At 40.1% G+C, this 19,430-nt stretch overlaps 1 protein-coding gene across 2 annotated transcripts in view; it reads right to left on the reverse strand.

Annotated features, from left to right (window-relative positions):
• The window catches only part of wdr20a (WD repeat domain 20a), a 60,933-nt gene extending 44,063 nt beyond the window's left edge, over nucleotides 1–16,870 (reverse strand). For both annotated transcript variants that reach the window (XM_078562363.1, XM_078562362.1), the window contains exon 1: nucleotides 16,568–16,870. In XM_078562363.1, coding sequence (XP_078418489.1) covers nucleotides 16,568–16,816 — 249 coding nt within the window. In that variant the 5' untranslated portion in view covers nucleotides 16,817–16,870. The remainder of the gene's footprint in view (nucleotides 1–16,567) is intronic.
• Between the last annotated feature and the right edge of the window lie 2,560 nt (nucleotides 16,871–19,430).

Here is a 19,430-nt window from a genome sequence, read left to right on the forward strand (position 1 = left end):
TCTTTAGTCTCCATCTGGCCCTGCTATGTCTGATCTGAGAATGTTTGATGTAGGGATTAAAATAACAAAAGCAAAACTAGTTTTAATTGTCAGCATTAATATATCTCACCACCAAGAGCACAACAAAACACTTGGAGAAAAATAAAGTTAAAATTTCAGTACAATGTCTTTTTTAAAAATTAAATTTAAAATATAATACTTGCAACTTTGTTTTACTTGATTGTCATCAATTCAAGTCAAAGTACTTTCATTGATGGTGCTATTCCATTGAACACAAATCAATCTTACATTCCACTAGGCTTGCAGTCCATCTTCACCCAAAAGCAGGGGCTTCTGAATAATAATTTTCAATGCCATATTTAAAAATCAGGTAATTAAAAGGAATTTATAAGTTCATATTCCACTTTAAATATATTTACAGCAGACAATTATTTGTTCATGCCTGCAACAAATCCCACCCACCTGTCAACGCTACCCTCCCCAATCTGTCTTGGAGGATATGAGGCACTAAGAGTCAATATAAAATTCATATCCTTGTGTTTAATTCCCTTCATGGCCTTATGGCTCCCAATCTCCAACCTCCTCCAGCCCTATAGCCCCTTTCATCTTCCCTGTTCTTCTGATTCCTGCCTTTTTAACAACTCTCTCCCTTTGCCCCACCATTGTACCTACATGTCTGAAGGCATGGCTGCCAATTTTCTGGAATTCCCTCCTTAAACCAATCATCTCCCCGCCTTTCTCTCCCCTTCAAGATGATTTTTTTAAACCGACCCTGTGACAAGCTTGCTGTCATCCCATCCAATAATTCCTTTGGTTGTGTACTTTTTTTCTGATTATGTTTCAATGAAGTTTTACCGTGTTAAAGGCAATACATAAATTCAAGTTGTTGTGTTTTCAATTCTGGCAAAACATCAACAGTCATGTTGAACAGCTAGCTTTGACGAAATTTACTGTAAACACTGAATTTACGACAGCATCTCACATGTAATGTGCGTAAATCCTCTTTATATTAATACCTCTATGTTAATATCTCCCCTTTTAGTTTGCCAGCTGTTTTTGTTTTACTTTTTCTTGGTACCCTTGAAACAGGCAGCATCCTTGGCCAAGAATATGTGCACTGTCTACATCCAGACCTTCATTAATGCTACTCAAACTGATCATTAGAATATGAATGCAAGCCTGTTAAGTTACTCTTCAATTTACCCTTTGCTCTTGTAGTGAAGACTCTGTACCTGAACAGCAGTATGATGGATATCCATAACACAGTATGGGAAATCATGGACATAAATTCTCAACTTGTCCCTTAGGTGAATCCTTGATAAGTGCATTTTAACAATAATAATGCAAAACAATTCCTCCAAACAGCTCAATGGAAGAGAGAAAGGGGGAGAATTTGTATGTATGTAATTGTCCTTTGTATACGCAAGAAAAGTATTATATGAGAATTTAATTCAATCAGGGAACACACCGGAGCATATACAACTGTGTAAGATTGTACATAAGCAGTCAGCAGCATAATACTGCCAGGAATTTCATACGACTAATATATAGGAACATAGAAGCAGGAGGGGGTCATTCGAGCCTGCTCCGGCATTCAAACAGTTCATGGCTGATCATCTACCTCTACGCCATTTTCCCCACTATCCCCATATCACCCTGATGTCATTAGCATCCAGAAATCTATCATTTTCTGGTTTGAACATGCTCAATCTCTGAGCTTCCAAAGCCCTCTGGGGTGGAGAATTCCAAAGATTCACCACCCTCTGAAGAAATTCCTCCTCATCTCAGTTTTAAATGGCCAGCCCCTTATTCTGAGACTGTGTCCCCTGGTTCTAGACTCACCAGCAAGGGGAAACATCCTATCTACATCTACCTTGTCATGGCCTGAAAGGATTTTGTAAGTTTCAATGAGATCACCTCTCATTCTATGAAACTCGAGAGAATACAGGCCCAGCTTCCTCGATCTCCCCTCATAAGCCAATCCCGCCATCTCAGGGTTTGACCTGGTGAACCTCCATTGCACTCTCTCTATGGCAAGTATATCCCTCCTTAGATAAGGGGACCAAAACTGTACACAATACTCCAGGTGAGGTCTTACCAAGGCTCTATACAACTGCAGCAAGAGATCTTTACTCATGTGCTCAAATCCGCTTGCGATGAAGGCCAACATACCATTTGCCTTCCTAGCTGCTTGTTGTGCCTGCATGCTAGCTTTTAGTGACTCGTGAACAAGGACACCTAGGTCCACTGGGACATCAACAGTTCCCAACGTCTCACCACTTAAAAAATACTCTGCCTTTCTGCTTTTTCTACCAATGTGGATAACTTCACACAAAATCACATTATATTTCTTCTTCCATGTTCTTGCCAACTTAGCTAGCTTGTCCAAATCCCCTTGAAGCCTCCTTGCATCTTCCTCACAACTTACATTCCCAGCTAGTTTTGTGTTATCAGCAAATTTGGAAATATTACATTTGGCCCCCACATCCAAATCATTTATATCAATTGTGAACAGCTGTGGCCCTAGCAATGATCCTTGTGGTACCCCACTAGTAACAGCCTGCTATCCTGAGAATGACCTGTGTATTGCTACTCTGACAGGAGACAGTTAACCACTTCTCAATCCATACCAGCATATTATCTCCAATCCCACATGCTCCAATTTTGTTTACTAACCTCCTGTGTGGGACCTTATCAAGAGCCTTCTGAAAATCCAAATAAAACAGATCCACTGGTTCTCCTCTATCTACGCTACAAATAACATCCTCAAAAAAATTCCAACAGGTTTGTCAAACATGATTTTCCTTTCATAAATCCATGTTGACTCTTCCCAATCATATCATTATTTCCTAAGTGTCCAGTTATCACATCCTTTATAATAGATTCTAACATTTCCCTACTATTGACGTCAAACTAACAGGTCTGTAGTTCTCAGTTTTCTCTCTCCTTCTCTTCTTAAATAGCGGGGTTACATTTGCTCCTTCCCAGTCTGCAGGAACCTTTCCAGAATCCATTAGAAATTTTACATTTACCCAGAGGACCGACATTTCAAACAAGGGGATCTGCTAAGAAAAGAGGGGTTGATGGGGCTACATAAATAAAGTTTTCTCAGTCCAACTCATATGCACCAAGAATGTGATTTTCATTTTATCAAAAAATTCTACAACAAGAATACTATATTGATTTGCTGACAGTCCAATAAGTGTCTAAGGCATAGGTCAGAAAAGTTCAGGTTCAATGCTCAGTACATTTTGAATACATTAGCTGATCGAAGTGGTAAAAGTAAAGGGCAATAAAACTAGCCTCTACATCATGAGTTGAGGGGAAGGGGTAATGAGAAAATAAAAAGGACAAAGTTTGGGCTTCCTGGCACCATCAAGAAAATCCTTCTAGGGGCGTAGTCAGAAGTGAGTTCAGCTATAATGTCACCTGCAGTTCGACAGTCTGGCTACAGTTATTATTGAGGTTCATACATGGATAATAGTCAAACACGTGTTATTGAATGACCCTGGAGTCAAATGAATGAGCAAGGAGCCAATGTGTTCAAGAAAGAGGGAGAAAAAATCACCAAGAACAAAATTCCATGAAATATTTGTCGTTCTCAATGTATGGGTGAATTCTGTAAGTTATGGAAATAATTTGTACTGTCCAAAGATTCTCCCACCCAAAGATGCTTGTGCCTATTTCATACCATAAAATTAGTACAAGTTGGCCCTTGTATATTTTTTCAGTGTAACTGTCCTGCACATTATCTGAAAGAAATCCCCCATGATACAAATTTTTGACCACTGGAAGGTCTAAGATTTTAGCTATCCACGTCATCCTTAGCAATCCTAGTGCTGTGTCGGGGAATTCATAATAGACTGTAAAAGTAGATTGATTGCATAGGAGAATATTGTCTGTTAGCTTGAATACATTTTTAAAATACTGGGCTGTTGAAGCAAATAAGCAACTTGTTTATGAATAAGCTTAAATGCAATATGCTTGGTAGCAAATTATTTGCATCAGCAACATTTCCTGAATTCGAACTTTTTCTCAGGGCATGTGCTTTCCTGTTAGGAAGAATTTTCATACTGAAAATCTCAGCAAAACTTGACAAATGCAGGAACAAAAAAACATACTGTGGTGTTTAAGTAGACCAAACTATTCTGAATTTTAAACAAACAAAAGAAAGCCAGATTGCCTCCACAATCAGCAGGAGCAAACGTCTATAGGGTTTTAAAAAAGACACAGGTGGTCAAATTGGGTCCTGAAATTAGATCTCAATTGTGAGATGAGCTAAATGGGTTGCATTCCTACAGCAGGATTTTCTCTTTTGTTTGATTACAAAATTTCTTCCTGATACCTGAAGGTAGAGCTCTCTCTCTCTCCCCAATAAAATCACTTCATTTCCCATATATTTTGTTTAAAAACAAAATCTTTAATCAACAGTTGAAAGCGACTTTATCCTATGAGAGATGCAAAAAATCTTATGCAGCAATACAGTTAATATCCAAAGAAGCTTTGTATAAGAATGTTTTATTTAGGCGAATAGGTCATACTGAAGGGTGGGTACCTTTCCTTTCTCATTTGTGGAAAACAAAGCAGGCATAAGTAACACGCAAGCTTTCATGCCTGCAGCAAAAAACAATTTCCCTGGTTTCTCGCACTCTCAAGGGGACTCGGGAGGTATCTGATACAATGCTGTACAGAAAGAAGTTGCTGTACACCTGTTGGTCTTTAGGGTAAATCTGTAAAATTGTTAAGTAGGGCTACATATGGCACAAAGGGAGAAATAAGCTTCCTTTTGTCAGAAAAGAATGACAGGTTGGTTATTTTGTGGCAGGGTGGAAATTCGCTTTGTAATCTCTAACTTGTCTTGATATTTAACTCAAAATTATATTCTACAACACTTCTCATCAGGTTAATATTGATACAATAATACAACTTCCAGCCCCACATTAGTCTACATATCTGAGTAGAAGGAAAGGTGAATAAGGTGATTAAGAAGGCAAAGATATTTTCCTTTGTTGGCCAAAGCATACAAGAGCAGGAGGATATGCTAAAGCTGCATAAAATGGCAGTTACAGCAGAGCTAAAGTACAATGTATAGTCTGGTCGCCATGTTACAGGAAGGAGGTGATCACACTCGAGGTGGTACAGAAATGATTTACGAAGACCTTACCAGGAAGCGAGAATTTTAGTTATGGTGAAGGATTGAATTTGTTGGGGTTGTTTTCTTTGAAACTGTGGAAGCTGAGAAGAGATTTAATTGAGGTACATAAAATTATGAGGGACCTAGATAGAGTAGGTAAGAAGGGTCTATTTCCCTTAGTAAAGAGGTCAATAACCAAGGAGCACAGATTTGAATAATTTTTAAAAATTCATTGAGGGTATGCAGGCATCACTGGCTGAGCCAGCATTTATTGCCCATCCCTAATTGTTCAGAGGCATTTAAAAGTCAACCACACTGCTGTGGGTCTGAAGTCACAGACCTTTGTAGCCAAACCAGCTAAGGATGGCAGATTTCCTTCCCTAAAGGACATTAGTGAACCACATGGATTTTTATGACAATCGGCAATGGTTACATGGTTATCATCAGATTTTTAATTCCAGATTTTTACTGAATTCAAATTTCACCATTTGCTGTGGTGGGATTCGAACCCAGTTTCCCAGAGCATTACTTTTGGTCTCTGGAATACTGGTCAAGTGACAGTACCACTATGTCACCACCTCCCTCATATAAATATAAATTAGTAGAAGCTAAAGGGGGTAAATTTTCCACCCAGAGGGTGTTGAGGGTTTGGAACACTGCCTGAAAGATGATCGAGGCAGAAACTCAGATCGTATATAAAAAAATACTTGGATATGGACTTAAGGGCTATGGACCAAGAGCCAGAAGGTAGGATTAGACTGAATAGCTTTCTTTTCTCTTGGTCAGCACGGACCCAATGGGCCAAATGGCCTCCCTGTGTGCCGTAAATCTTTCTATGTCTCTAAACTATCTTTGCCTCTACCTCAGCCAATCACCATTGAAACCCTCATCCATGCCTTTGTCACCTCCATAATCAACTGTTCCAACAATCTCCTAACCCTGCTGGCCTCCCCACCCTCCATCTTCTGAAAACTTCAGTTTATCAAAACTCTGATGTATATATTCTATGCTGCAGCAAGTCCCAGTCACCTATCATGCCTGTTTTTTGCTGACCTAGGTTGACTACTAGTATCTTAACACCTCAAATTTAACATTTTCATGTACTTTCATAATCTTACTTCTTCCCATTTCTGTAATCTCCTCAACCCTCCACCCATCTTCACAATTCACTATTCTCCTAACTGCGTCTTTCCCCTTGGCACTACCATTAAGACATTACCTCAGCTGTCAAGGCCCCAAGCTCTGGATTTCCACCTTTAATCCCACCACCTCCCTCTTCTTTAAAGATCCTGATCTCTGACCACATTCCCTCCATCCCACCTCAATAGCTTCTTCTTTGGTGCAATATCCATTATTGTCCTACTACAAAAATAATTTGCACACTAATTAGCCACTGCACTATTTTTATAGAATGAAGCAGCAGGAATGTTTTTCTCCCTTAAAGATTCCATATAACTACAAGCTGCTGTTATGCCTACATACAAGATAAGGATTGCATTTGCCTTTTATGGTCTTACCTACTTATGCTGTCACTTCTAATGATGAGAATGTGCACACCTCTGCTCTATTTAAAATGTCACCATTTAAAATCTATTCCCTTTCCTTATTCTTATTTTGAAAAGATAGCTGCAAATTGCAACTCCAATGAACTGTAAAACCAGGTATAAAAACTACCCAAGGAGCTCCTGCCATACATTTTTAAAATCTATTTGTGATTAATTTATAAATGTATCAGCACCCATTCCTGGTTCAATGAAGAGTGTTAGAAGCATGCCAGGTGCAGCACCATGTATCACTAAAATGAAAGAGTAAACCTGATGAAGCTACAACAGAGCAGCAGCAGCATGCAATAGGCAGAGCTAAGCAATCCCACAACAAAGATCAGATCAAAGCTCTGCAGCCCTGCCACATCCAGTCATGTATGGTGGTGGACACTTAAACAACAGGAGGAGGAAGAGAAGGAGGCGCCATCAATATCCTCATCCTCAAGGATGGGGGAGCACAGCACATAAGTGCAAAAGGCAACGCTGAAACATTTGCAATCAGCTTCAGCCAGAAGTGCCGAATGGATGATCCATCTCACCTCCTGAGGTCCCCAGGATCTCAGGTGCCAATCTTCAGCCAATTCGATTCACTTCTTGTGATATCAAGAAACGGCACTTTCTGAAGCTATGCTTCAGAACCAGCCATGCCCCTAGCCAAGCTGTTCAAGTACAATTACAACACTGGCATCTACCCAACAATGTGGAAAATTGTCCAGATATGTTCCCTCCACAAAAATAAAGACTAATCCAACCTGGCCAATTATTATCCCATCAGCCTCCTCTTGATCATCAGAAAAGTGATGGAAGGTGTCATCGACTGTGCTATAAAGCAGCACTTACTCAGCAATAGCTGCTCAATGACGCTCAGTTTGGGTTTTGCCAGGGTCACTCAGCTCCTGACCTCATTACAACCTTGGTCCAAATATGGACAAAAGAACTAAATTCGAGAGGTGAGGTAAGAGTGACTGCCCTTGACCTCAAGGATGCATTTGACCAAGTGTGGCATCAAAGAGACCTGGTAAAATTGAAGTCAATGGGAATCATGGGGAAAACTCACCACTGTTTGGAGTCACACCTAGCACAAGTAACACCTAGCACAAGTAAGTAACATTCATGCCACACAATTGCCAGGCAATGACCATCTCCAACATAAGAGAATCAATCATCTCCCCTTAACATTCAATGGCATTAATGTCACTGAATCCTCTACTGTCAACATCATGGGGTTACCATTGACCTGAAACTGAACCAGCCATATAAATACTGTAGCTACAAGAACAAGTCAGAGGCTGGGAATTCTGTGATGAGTAACTCACCTCTCGACTCCCTAAAACCTGATCACCACATGCAAGTCAGGAGTGTGATGGAATACTTTCCACTTGCCTGGATGAATGGGTTCCAACAACACACAGGAAGCTCAATACCATCCAGGACAAAGCAGTCTGCTTAATCAGTACCCCATCCACCAACTTAAACATTCACTCCCTCCACCACCAATGCACAGTGGCAGCAGCATGTACCATATACAAGATATATCGCAGCGACTCACCAAGGCTCCTTCAACAGCACCTTCTAAACCCATGACCCCTACCAGCTTGAAGGACAAAGGCAGCAGATCCATGGGAATGCCACCAACCGCAAGTTCCCCTCAAACCCACACGCCATCCTGACTCAGAACTATATTGCTGTTTCTTTACTGTTGCTGAGTCAAAATCCAGGAACTCCCTTCCCAGCAGTACTGTGAGTGTACCTGCACCAAATGGACGGCAACATTTCAAGAAGACGCCTCATTACCACCTTGTCAAGGGCAATTAGAGATGGGCAAGAAATCCTGGCCAACGACTCCCAGATCCCATGAAAGAATAAAAAGAAAATCTAAGCATTTACAATTAACCATTGAGAGCAGAACTCTCCTAAGCAAGTTCTAAATAGATGGTATAAATGGGCTCTTGTTTGGTTGCAACTGCTACTGTAGCCATGGTCCAAGACAGGTAAGTGGTGCAAATGTACCAGTACATTCTCCAAAAATGCCATTCAATTGCCTGTGTTTTCACTTTTCACACCCCCCTTTTAAAGCTCAGCTTGACTATAATCATGCATACAAATAATTATAGTAAATAGCCTCTTTTACATTTTAAGAACAGGGCTACAGGGATAGAGGGGGGGATGGAACTGACTGGATTGCTCTACAAAGAGCTGATATGGATTCAATGGGCTAAATGACCTCCTCTGTTGTAATGACTCTATGATTAATCTAAAGAAATAATACCTGTCCAGGTTCTATTATATAATCAGTTTCTAGAGACAGAAAATCATACAGGGCTTTTGTAATAAAAGTGATGGAAATGAATTCCATAGTTATCTGACCAGGATATGATCCACCATTCAAATTCTGTTTAAAGTTTAAAAGGTCAATTCAGTTAATCAGTGGTTTTGTTTTGTATCTTATTCCAATTTATTATTTCACATCTTTAATAAAACATATGCACTAAGGCACAAAGTTCTATTCAGTTCTTAGTTGCTCAGCTGGTTTGAACAGAGGGGGCAGGCCAACAGCCACTTCCTGAGAAGGCCTCCAAGTGATGATCCAATCTAGCCTGGAGAAAATTAACAGGGGAGACAAAGAAAGAGGTGAAGTTTAAGGATGTTAACTCCAGAGAACAGGACTGAAGCAGCTGATGGCTCTCAGTCATCAATGGGGGCGTGAAGAACATGGATTGAATACACAGAAGGCCATAATCAAAGAATGGAATATTTTGGAAAGAATAAAGAGTTGGAGGAAATTGCAAAGATGGGATGGGGCAAGGCCATTGAGGAAGGTACAGACAAGGTCAAAGATTTTGAATTAAATGCTTTGGGGATTAATAGGAAGGATGCAGTTAATAAGCAAGCAGTGCTCAGCAAGGGAGAGGATATATGCAACATTTGTGGTTAACTTTATGAAGGGTGGAGAGTCAGAGGTCAGCAAGGAAAATAGTCGAGTCTAGAGATGGCAAAGGCATGTGTTAAAGTTTCAGTGGCAGAGATGTTAAGAAGTGGGAAGAGGCCAGCAATGTTTCAGAGTTGAAATAAGTGGTCTTAATGATAGATTGGATGTGGTGTTGAAAACTCACTTCAGGGTCAAATAGGTTGCCCAAGATTACAAAAGCTTGATTCTGCCTGACAGAGATGGTGGGATGATCAGTTGCAAAAGGGGCAGAATTTGTGGTGGTGGATAATGGCATTGATCACCCCATTATTGACCTGGAAGAGCGCATAACTCTGGACAAACAGTCTGACAACACAAAGGCAGGCACAGAATTGAGAAGAGATGGACAGGTAGGGGAGCATGCAAAGATTGCAACATAAGTGAATGACGGAGGAAGCCACAGTCATTTAATTGGAACTTTGGGGAACTGGACTACACACAAGAAATTCAGGCGGATATCAGCCATGGATCAGTTGGGAGCATTCTCATCCGAGTCAGTAGGTTGTGGGTTTAAGTCCCACTCCAGGACTTGAGCACAAAAATCAAGGCTGAAATTCCAGTGCAGTAGTGAGGAAGTTTGGCATTGTTGGGGGTGCCAACTTTCTAATGAGACTTTAAACCGAGGCCTCATCTGACTCCTCGGGTGGATGTAAAAGGTCCCATGGCACTATTTCAAAAGAACATGGGAGTTATCCCCAGTATCCTAGGCAATATTTATCCCTCAATGAACATCTTAAAAACAGAGGGGAGAATTTTAGTCGTGGGGCACTATTCCTGACAGCAGAAAGGACGAGGGCATCACTTCCATTCTCTTGTTTTTTGCTGGTTCCCACATGATTACAATTTAAATGCCAGCTGCATGCACAGGACACATGCGATCACGTCCCCTTTAAACAAACGTGAAACGGGTGCCACAAGATACTCATGTGCCAGTGACTTTATCTTGAAGGTGGGATGTAACTAAAAAGAAAATTACACTGATCAGTATTCAGGGCATTATTATGTATTGCAAGTGGGAATCCACCACAGATGGCACTAAGTCCGACATGCCACAAACACGCTGCTGATTTAATCTCTGCATCTCAGCCCGCCATCGGAAATCAAGATTTCAGTTCCCGCTTAATTCAGTCACCCCACTTGCCACATTTCCCACTCTTGCAGACTCCATAAAATCCCCTCCCCCACCTCCCCCCCCAAGATTATCTGGTCTCTATCACATTGCTGTTTGTGGGATTTTGCATGCGCAAATTGGCTTGCTTCTTACATTACAACAGTGAGTACACTTTAAAAGTATTTTATTGGCTGTAAAGCACTTTGAGACGTCCAGTGACCATAAAAGGCACTATATAAACACAAGTCTTTATTAACAGTAGAAAAACATGGAAATCTCAGAAGCCCTGTAGTAATGCATAAGCAAATTTAGAGAGAAGTCATACAACTACGGTTACTCTAGCATGCATATGTCACCGATAAATACTTAAAAACAGATATCCCAAAAAATGTAGCTGATTAAGCCCTCCATCTTACCAACCACAATTCAAGAGCTTTCCAGTACTGCTGCTCCATAACCTCACAGGGTACAAAGCAACAAAATCATAGGCAAAGGCTGAAACTAATTCCAAAGAATAGCAACAAGAAAAAATTTTCAAGTCCTTATGTGCCAGATTTTTTTAAACAAGTGTTAAGTGACATCATAATGAGGAACCATACTGAAATATACTGTAATGCTCAATTCTTGCCACAGGGTGGCAAGGCATTTGCTGTTCTCTCTGCTTCCAGTCCCACCCACCTGGCCTCATTGCATCTGGGTTGGGGGAAGGCAGGAAATGGCAAGTGCTTCCACTCCTGATCAGAATTCAGCAACCCCTGATGAAAGTGGCTTGCATGCATGGACACAGGCTACAGTAAGGTCACATTTAACTGTAATGCATCCCCACAGATAATCTTAATTCACATATGAATAACAACTTAGTCAAGATGATGTGTGATTTTCCACTGCCCATGCTAGCTACCATAAGAACATAATAAAAAGCCGACTGAAGCTCTAGTGCAGCGCTCCCCCTTCCTGGCATTCAATTGTATATTGAATAAGCATCATATCTTTGTTTTTATTACCTTGTTTGGTAGATTAAAAAAATAGTAAATCTGAGTAAAGCTTTTAATTTATCATTAATTTCCAATTACATCCTTGGGTCCAGCTTTTCTTTTTGGTTTTACTTACCTATATCATTTAATAAGGTCCTTCTTATTTTATGACCCTCTTCTAAATTTGATCCAAACTTTAGCATATCCTCCTGTTCAGTCTATATAGGCAGCCATTCTAAGTATCTGTTTTAATTGCTTCTTCACAATACTAAATAATTTCAGCTCTCTGAGCAAGATTGTTAATTAGAGGGTAGTTCTACAATTCAAGTACACATTCAGGAGGATCTAGGTTAAGATCACCAAATTTATTTCACAAAGCTTTGTTTAGGCAGCAGGGAAGACTTTCATTCCATCAGTCTGGGCTGGATTTAAATCTATGTTGCAGAGTTGATAGGCTAATGTCTAAACTGCTGCATTTCTGACCAAATGTTTAATAATAATTTATTTTAATAAAAACATAAGCAAATTTATAGACCAGGAGTTTTAATAAATTGTATCTGTCCTCCTTCCAAAGAGATTTTTAAAAAAAAGAAAACGACAAAAGGTGTTTTTCAGAAAAGCCTCCAGAGTTGTTTCAATTTTAAACTTATTTTCCTTTCATCAAACACACCTCAAATGTAATTCACCTAAATCCTAACCTAAGACCACATCTCAAATTTTCAAACAATCCCTCTCCAAACAAATATTTCAGCAGCAGCAGAAATTTTCTCACTCTTCTGATGAAAGCTAAATTGATACATGCAAAATAATTCTTCCAGAAGCACAAGTGTACCTGGAAAGCATTGTTAATGCTGTTATATGTCTTTTCATGTATGGCATCTTTAGGTAAGTACGGTTAGAATGCTTGCAGAAATTTAGCTTCATGGTAACAAATTTCTGCTGCACTTTAAAGCCTACAAAATGTTGTTTCTCGTTTGCAAGGCCAGTATTTATTGCCCATCCCTAATTGCCTTCAAGAAAGTGGTGGTGAGTCATTGAACCACTGCAGTCCATCTGGCATAGGTCCACCCATCGTGCTGTTAGGGAAGCAGCTCCAGGATTTTGACTCACCAATTGTGAAGGAATGGCGATATAGTTCAAAGTCAGGATAATGTGTGGTGGCTTGGAGGGAAACTTGCAGGTGGCGGTGTTCCCATTTGTCTACTGCTCTCGTTTTTCTAAGTTATAGAGGCCGCAGGTTTGGGAGGTGCTGTCAAAGAAAGTTTCATGAGTTGCTGCAATGCATCTTGTAGATGCACCACTGTACCATTATGCGCCAATGCTGGAGGGAGTGAATGTTTAAGGTGGTAGATGGGGTGCCGATCAAGCAGGCTGTTTGGTCCTGGATGATGTCAAGCTTCTTAAGTGTTGTTGGGGCTGCATTTACCCAGGCAAGTGGAAAGTATTCCATCACACACTTGGTTTGTGCCTTGTAGATGATGGACAGACGTTTGGGAGTCAGGCAGTAAGTTACTTTCTACAGAAGCTACAGAATTCCCAGCCTCTGACCTGCCCTTGAAACCGCAGTATTTTGTATGGTCTTGAACTTTGGACCTTCAGCTCATTTTTTTTCAATTGAAACATTTTTACAATGAAACTAGAAATTACCATAAAAGCATTTTCTTCACAACGTTAACTTATTTACAACTACCATGAAGGATGTTCTACTTGCTGCTCAGCATCTTTTTTGCTATTACATGGAACTCTTTTCCCAAAACTGCAAGAAATTTTCTTATGTTTCTCAAAAATCCTAAAACTCTTTGTATTCAAAGAGCTACTTTGAAGTGCAGTTATGAGGGCAATTACTCTTAGATAGCCAAATATAGCAACCATTTTACACACGGCAAGGTCCCACAAACAGCAGTAAGATGAATGCTAGTTGCTTTATTTTGGTGGCGTTGCTTGAGGGGGGCATGTTGGCCAGGCACCTAGAGGACTCCCTGCTGTTTTCAGATAGTGTCATTGGAAACTTAACATCCACCTAAACCACTGGGCCTGTAAAACTGGGCCTCAGTTTAATGTCTCATCCAAAAGATAGCAATTCTCCCTCACTATTTCACTGAAGGGTCAACTTTGTTATGTGCTCAAGTTCTGAAGTGCAATTTGAACCCACAACCTTCTGACTCAGAGGGGAGAATGTTCTGCACCAGTTATTTTGTTTTGTATTCTAGATTAGTTTTGTAATTTACTAGCAATATTACAGCATAGGTTTCAAACTAAAAAAACATTTTGGATTAGGTTTTGGGCAGTGAGTCAGACTTAGTGTCTTCACACAGCATGGAAGGAAATCTATCACCTTGGACTGCTCTTGTGCATCTTTTAGCAGCTGAATTTCCTTTTGGTCGGCGAGGTGGCTGGCACACAAAGAAAGCTATCATCATTTTAAGTTTAAGTCTCTAAGCCAAGATATAGAGAAATCCACAAGGTAGAGTTTCTCTTTATCCATTATAGAGTGTACACTTTAGGAGCACACCCCGCTTACCTAAATCCAGAGAACTTAGGTGCAGACTGACAGAGCTATGGCTTAGGAATTACAACCCCCCCATCAACTTTAAATATTCACCAGGTAACAATGGAGTTTAGTCAGCATGAACAACATAACCGGATACAGTACTGTTTCTCCATCCAAACTCATCGTACACACAGGGTTAGTTATCTGGAAGAGTAGGAAGTATCTCAGACTTGAATGATTGGTCTACCCCTCCAAGTTCCAATTAGTAAGCCAAGCTAGCTAATTAACCATTAAAAGTGCTCCAGTGTGCTGCAGATCTGATTGCCTCCAGGATCATTTTACTGAGTATGCCACAGAAAGTTAACTTGGTTATGAGCCTCTGGCAGCATGTGTCATCTTGATAACAATCTCAACCCCATATAAATGTTGCTTACTTGCACACCCGCCGAAGGAGGACACAACGACATCAAGGATAACACTATCAATAATCATGGAGGAAAATCGCCTGCTAAAACTCAGTGGAACGGCATATGCTTCAAGGAGACACAAAGTTAAAACGGGAAAAGGGGAAAGAGCAAAATAAGCTTGTATTTTTTACATTATTGAAACCTATAAAATATTTCAGCCAAATCAACACTTGGCAAAAGTCCACTTAGTAGGATGTAATAATACTTAGTGGTTACTAACTTGTTTAGTTATTGTATAATTTCTAAGATCAATCGTATTGCAGCAGCTCAATCTCAACGTCCAAAATATATAGAGGGGAGATTACAAATCACCTGGGAAAAATAGGGACTATTGTGCTTCCACAGCCAATATTATGTACAGGTTTTAATGATCAGTGATCAAGTCAAATGCAACAAACTGCTGACCAAAAATGGTTACCTTACTGTTTACGAAGGTTTCAGTAACAATGCCAGTGAACAACTCACGTATGCTTTAATATTATAAGTTTTATAAAACACTTGCTACAGATCATTTTAAATTGCATAGCCCTGCAACTTTCTCTCAATCTGCAAATTAAAATGTTCAAATCTCTTTCTGTAAAAATGCAATAGGTGAAATTCTAATTTCACATTTTTAGTTTGTCCAATGTTCAGAAGATATTTCCTTCTCCATCTCCCAAGATCAAGAAAACAACTGTACGTTCTCAATAATTCACAACCTTCTACAAAGTACTTTAGCATTTTGTGCATTTTTCCTCCCCATTTTTTCCTAATAGTTAAATATTGGTGTGAAATTACCTTTCTTCTGGATTGCTCTCTCCAACATACATAGAAAAATATTAATATAATTTCAAACTCACTGTTTCAGATATTGTAAACTCAAGAAATGCATCCATTTCCCACCCCCCTTTCAGTTTTTCTTGTGTTTCTTATTGCCTCACTTTCCCCCATTTTTTAAAATCGGTTTTTTTAAAAGGCAAATTCAACACATTCAAATGAAGTGATCTATTGTCTCTTCATCTCACCCTCTGTATATTAATTATATTAATATATTTCTTAATCAAAAAATAAAGTTACAGTTGGACCTTGGTCTAGGAGAGCATTTGAACCCTGTAAATGAACATATGTACAAGATACATCACTAAAGTTACACAACCTAGACATCAAGCAAATAATTGCAATATGTATAAAGCTGTAAGACATATTACACTGTGCCACCTTTGAAAAATGTCAGAAAACATGTCAAATTTGATAGCTTAATGCCTGGTGCTTTCTAGAAAGGTCAGACGTTAAGCAAGCTACCCACTCCCCCAACAAAAATTTTCATTGGACTTGCATTTTGAAAAGGTACTAAATAACATTTTAAAATATGCTAAAGGAAATCCCAGGTCGTTTTTAATCTTACACCCATAATTTGTAGGATAAAACTGCGATCTTTTGACATTTTAGAAAAGACCATTTAAACCGCACTATGTGATTACTTTTTACACAGTTATTATTTTTATTAACGGTTAAAATACTGGACGAAATTATTAAATATTCGTATAAACAATAATACATTAAATACGCAAAATGACCTCTGTTCAATTTAAGGGGTTGGAATCTCCACGAACCCTCAATTACAAATCCATTGCACTGATCCAAACGTGCTTGCAAACTGAACGCTACTTGCATAACTGCTTGGGGGCGGGGGTATAGGTGACAAACTAGCCGAAGGGAGTGAGCTCCCATCCTCAACACCCGCAATAACAACTGATCGCCAACCAGGTACTGCACAATATTAAACGTATGTGTATAGTTTTTTTTAAGGCCTTGCTCTTCATTCGCTTCCACGCACCCCCCTCCCCCGCCTCCGCCGGCCGGCCGAAACAAACACAGACAAAATATCCTGATGTTTACCTTCCTTATGCCTTTGTAAATGTAAAAGTACAACTCCCGGCCCACATTAAAGCAGATTCTGTCCCCATTGCCGGACTGGTCGTTCACATTTACGAATGACACCTTGACTGGATTCGATCCTTGGGAATTAAAAGGCACCCTATTCGGCCGGCTATATTCGGAATGGGTCAATACTTTATAAACACCTTCCCTGGTAGTAAACTGAGTTTTAATTTCGTTCATCTCCTTCCCTCCTCCCTCGGTCGCCATGTTGTAATTTAGGATTCATCCTATCCGAGCCCGGATGTTACTCAGGACGCCTGCGTAAACGGCTGGCTTTCCACGACGCGACGACGTCTTTCACGCACGATACGTACAGTCACGTGACTTTGGGGGCGGAAATGTTACTTGAGCCTGTCAAAGACGAACAGCCAAGACCTCATTCCGAAACCACAACCTGCTCATTGGTTGTAAACTTGTGCTCAGAACATGATGCACTGAAATATTCTCTGGGGCGGGGAACTTTGTTGTGTATTCGTTTCCCTTCATTTCAGATATGGCGTCGCAAACCCAATCCGATGCCGTTTGGTTCCACGGCAGCACTCTTCCCTCACCACCGATAATTGAATATATCGTTTATACTGACATTCCAGTGCACCAGTGAGGGAGCGCTGCACCGTCCATGGTGCCGTCCTTCGGATGAAAGGTTAAACCATGACTCATTTTTCTGCTGGTGGATTAGGTGAAGATCCATGACTCGATTTCATGTATGCCACTTGTCTGCATTTTATGTTGACACTGTTTGGATAGCGTGCATGCGTTATCCATGTCTGTACTCGGAATTGCATCATGCAGACCGATTCTAACTTCTGGGACCCTGTTGTTACAACAACAAATTATTTTTATATACGCCTTTATCGTCATAAATACTTACCAAAATGCTTCGCAATAACTTCTTTTAAAAATTTACTTACATAAATTTGCTACATAAAGAGATACTAGCACAGGCTGGGCAAAGTGGTAGGTTTGAAGGAGGAGGAAAAAGAGGGAGGCAGCGAGGTTTAAGGAGGGCGTTCCAGAGTTTAGAGTCTGAACAACTGGCAATGGAGCAGTAAAAATCGGGATGTGCAAGAGGCGGAGAATTGGAGAAGCGGAGAGTTCTCAGAGGGCTGGAGGCTGAAGGAGATTATAGAGGTAGGGTGGGGCAAGGCCAAGTACAGATTTGAACACATGAATGAAAATTTTAAAATCGATATGTTGCTGGACGAAGAGGCAACATAGGTCAGCAAGAGTGATTGGCGAATGAGACTGTGCAAGCTAGGATACTGGCAGGAGAGGTTTGAATGAGCTCTAGTTTATGGGGAGGGTACAGGCTAGCCAGGAGCACAAGAAACAGTCACATCTGGAAGTAGCGAAAGCAAACATGAGAGTTTCAGCAGCAGATATACTGAGGTGGGGGGATTATGGATATTATGGAGCTGGAAGCAGGCAGTCTTGATGCAATGGATATGGGGTCAGAAGGTCGGCCTCAGGATCAAATAGAAAGTTTAAGGTGCAAACAGTATGGTTCAGCCACAGAGAGTGGCCAACAAGTGGTTTTAGACTTCACCTAGGTATTTTATGCTCTGTGCCAAAGACCAAATCTACAAGGGAATCTGGAAGCAGACCGAATGCAGCAACAGGATCATGTCTGAAAAATACCAGGTCTGCTTGGGTTCTTCATAAACCATTTTCTACTTTAAAATTTTCTTCAAATTGAAAATAAAACCTTTTCCAATTGGAAATAACAATCCCATAAGCCCTTGCTCCCCACAAAGTACAGTGTGACTTCACATGCATGATATTTGATAACGTAGCATTGTCTAAGGGCCAAATAGAATACATTGTGCTTGTGATTTTTCAGACTTTGGTATTATATCAATCATTGCTTAGGTTAAAAACTACACAGTAGGCTTATTAAAAGGAACAGATAATCAGTAGAAATTGACAGTACAGTTGATTGCATCTTTGCAAGTTCTCTTTTTATATACCAGAATAATAGAATACATGACTTTTCACATTTTATGCTAATGCTAAACATAAATGAGCACATCTATTGTAATTTTCACACTTAAGTATCCATAATGATAACTGGAACTCTTCAAGACCATTTCTACATGAGGAGTAGTAAGGGACTGAACTTTTAAACTAGGGCTATGGTCACAGATATATCTCTTCAAGGAAATGAAGTTGTCAATCAATCCTCTCACTCAAATGACTTCCTCTTATCAATAACTAGGTTACTTTCTTAAAATATTTCATTTATTCGCTGGAAAAAAGTAATCAAAATAGCTGCATAAACAAAAATAGATGTCGTTCATGAAGAGGCACAAGTTGGCCTCCAGTCAAGGTAACAAATGATCAATCTTATGGAATCAATCACTGAAAATTATTCGCAAGGTATCAGGAAGATTTTGTTGCAATTTAAGATATTTACAAAATCCAGGCCATCTAGACTTGGCCCAATTTTATTTCCAGCCACAATGCTGTCTCAACTTCAGCAGGATCTGCTCCTTCCTTGAGCTGGCTTCCCAGTTTAAGCGTCATTCAAATATTTGTATTGAGCTCATGGTGGGATTTCTACCTCTGTCAGAAAGTTTGTTTAAAGGTAGAAAAGGCAATCACTGCTCCATGCCTCAGAACCCAACAGCCAAGTTGTGTGCCACTGGGACAACTAAAGAAAATGGTCTTAGAGATATTTTGTAAAGTTGGTACAGAAGGAATGGTTACACTCCAACCCCCTCCACTATTGCAGCAGGAATGCATAGAATTCCTGGGGCAGAATCTTCTGCTCAATGTGTGGGGGTCACCCCTGCATGCCGACACATAAAATGACATGCGGTGA

The sequence above is a fragment of the Cetorhinus maximus genome, chromosome 18 (genome assembly GCF_964194155.1).
Source record: "Cetorhinus maximus chromosome 18, sCetMax3.hap1.1, whole genome shotgun sequence".
In the NCBI taxonomy this organism is placed as follows: Eukaryota; Metazoa; Chordata; class Chondrichthyes; order Lamniformes; family Cetorhinidae; genus Cetorhinus; species Cetorhinus maximus.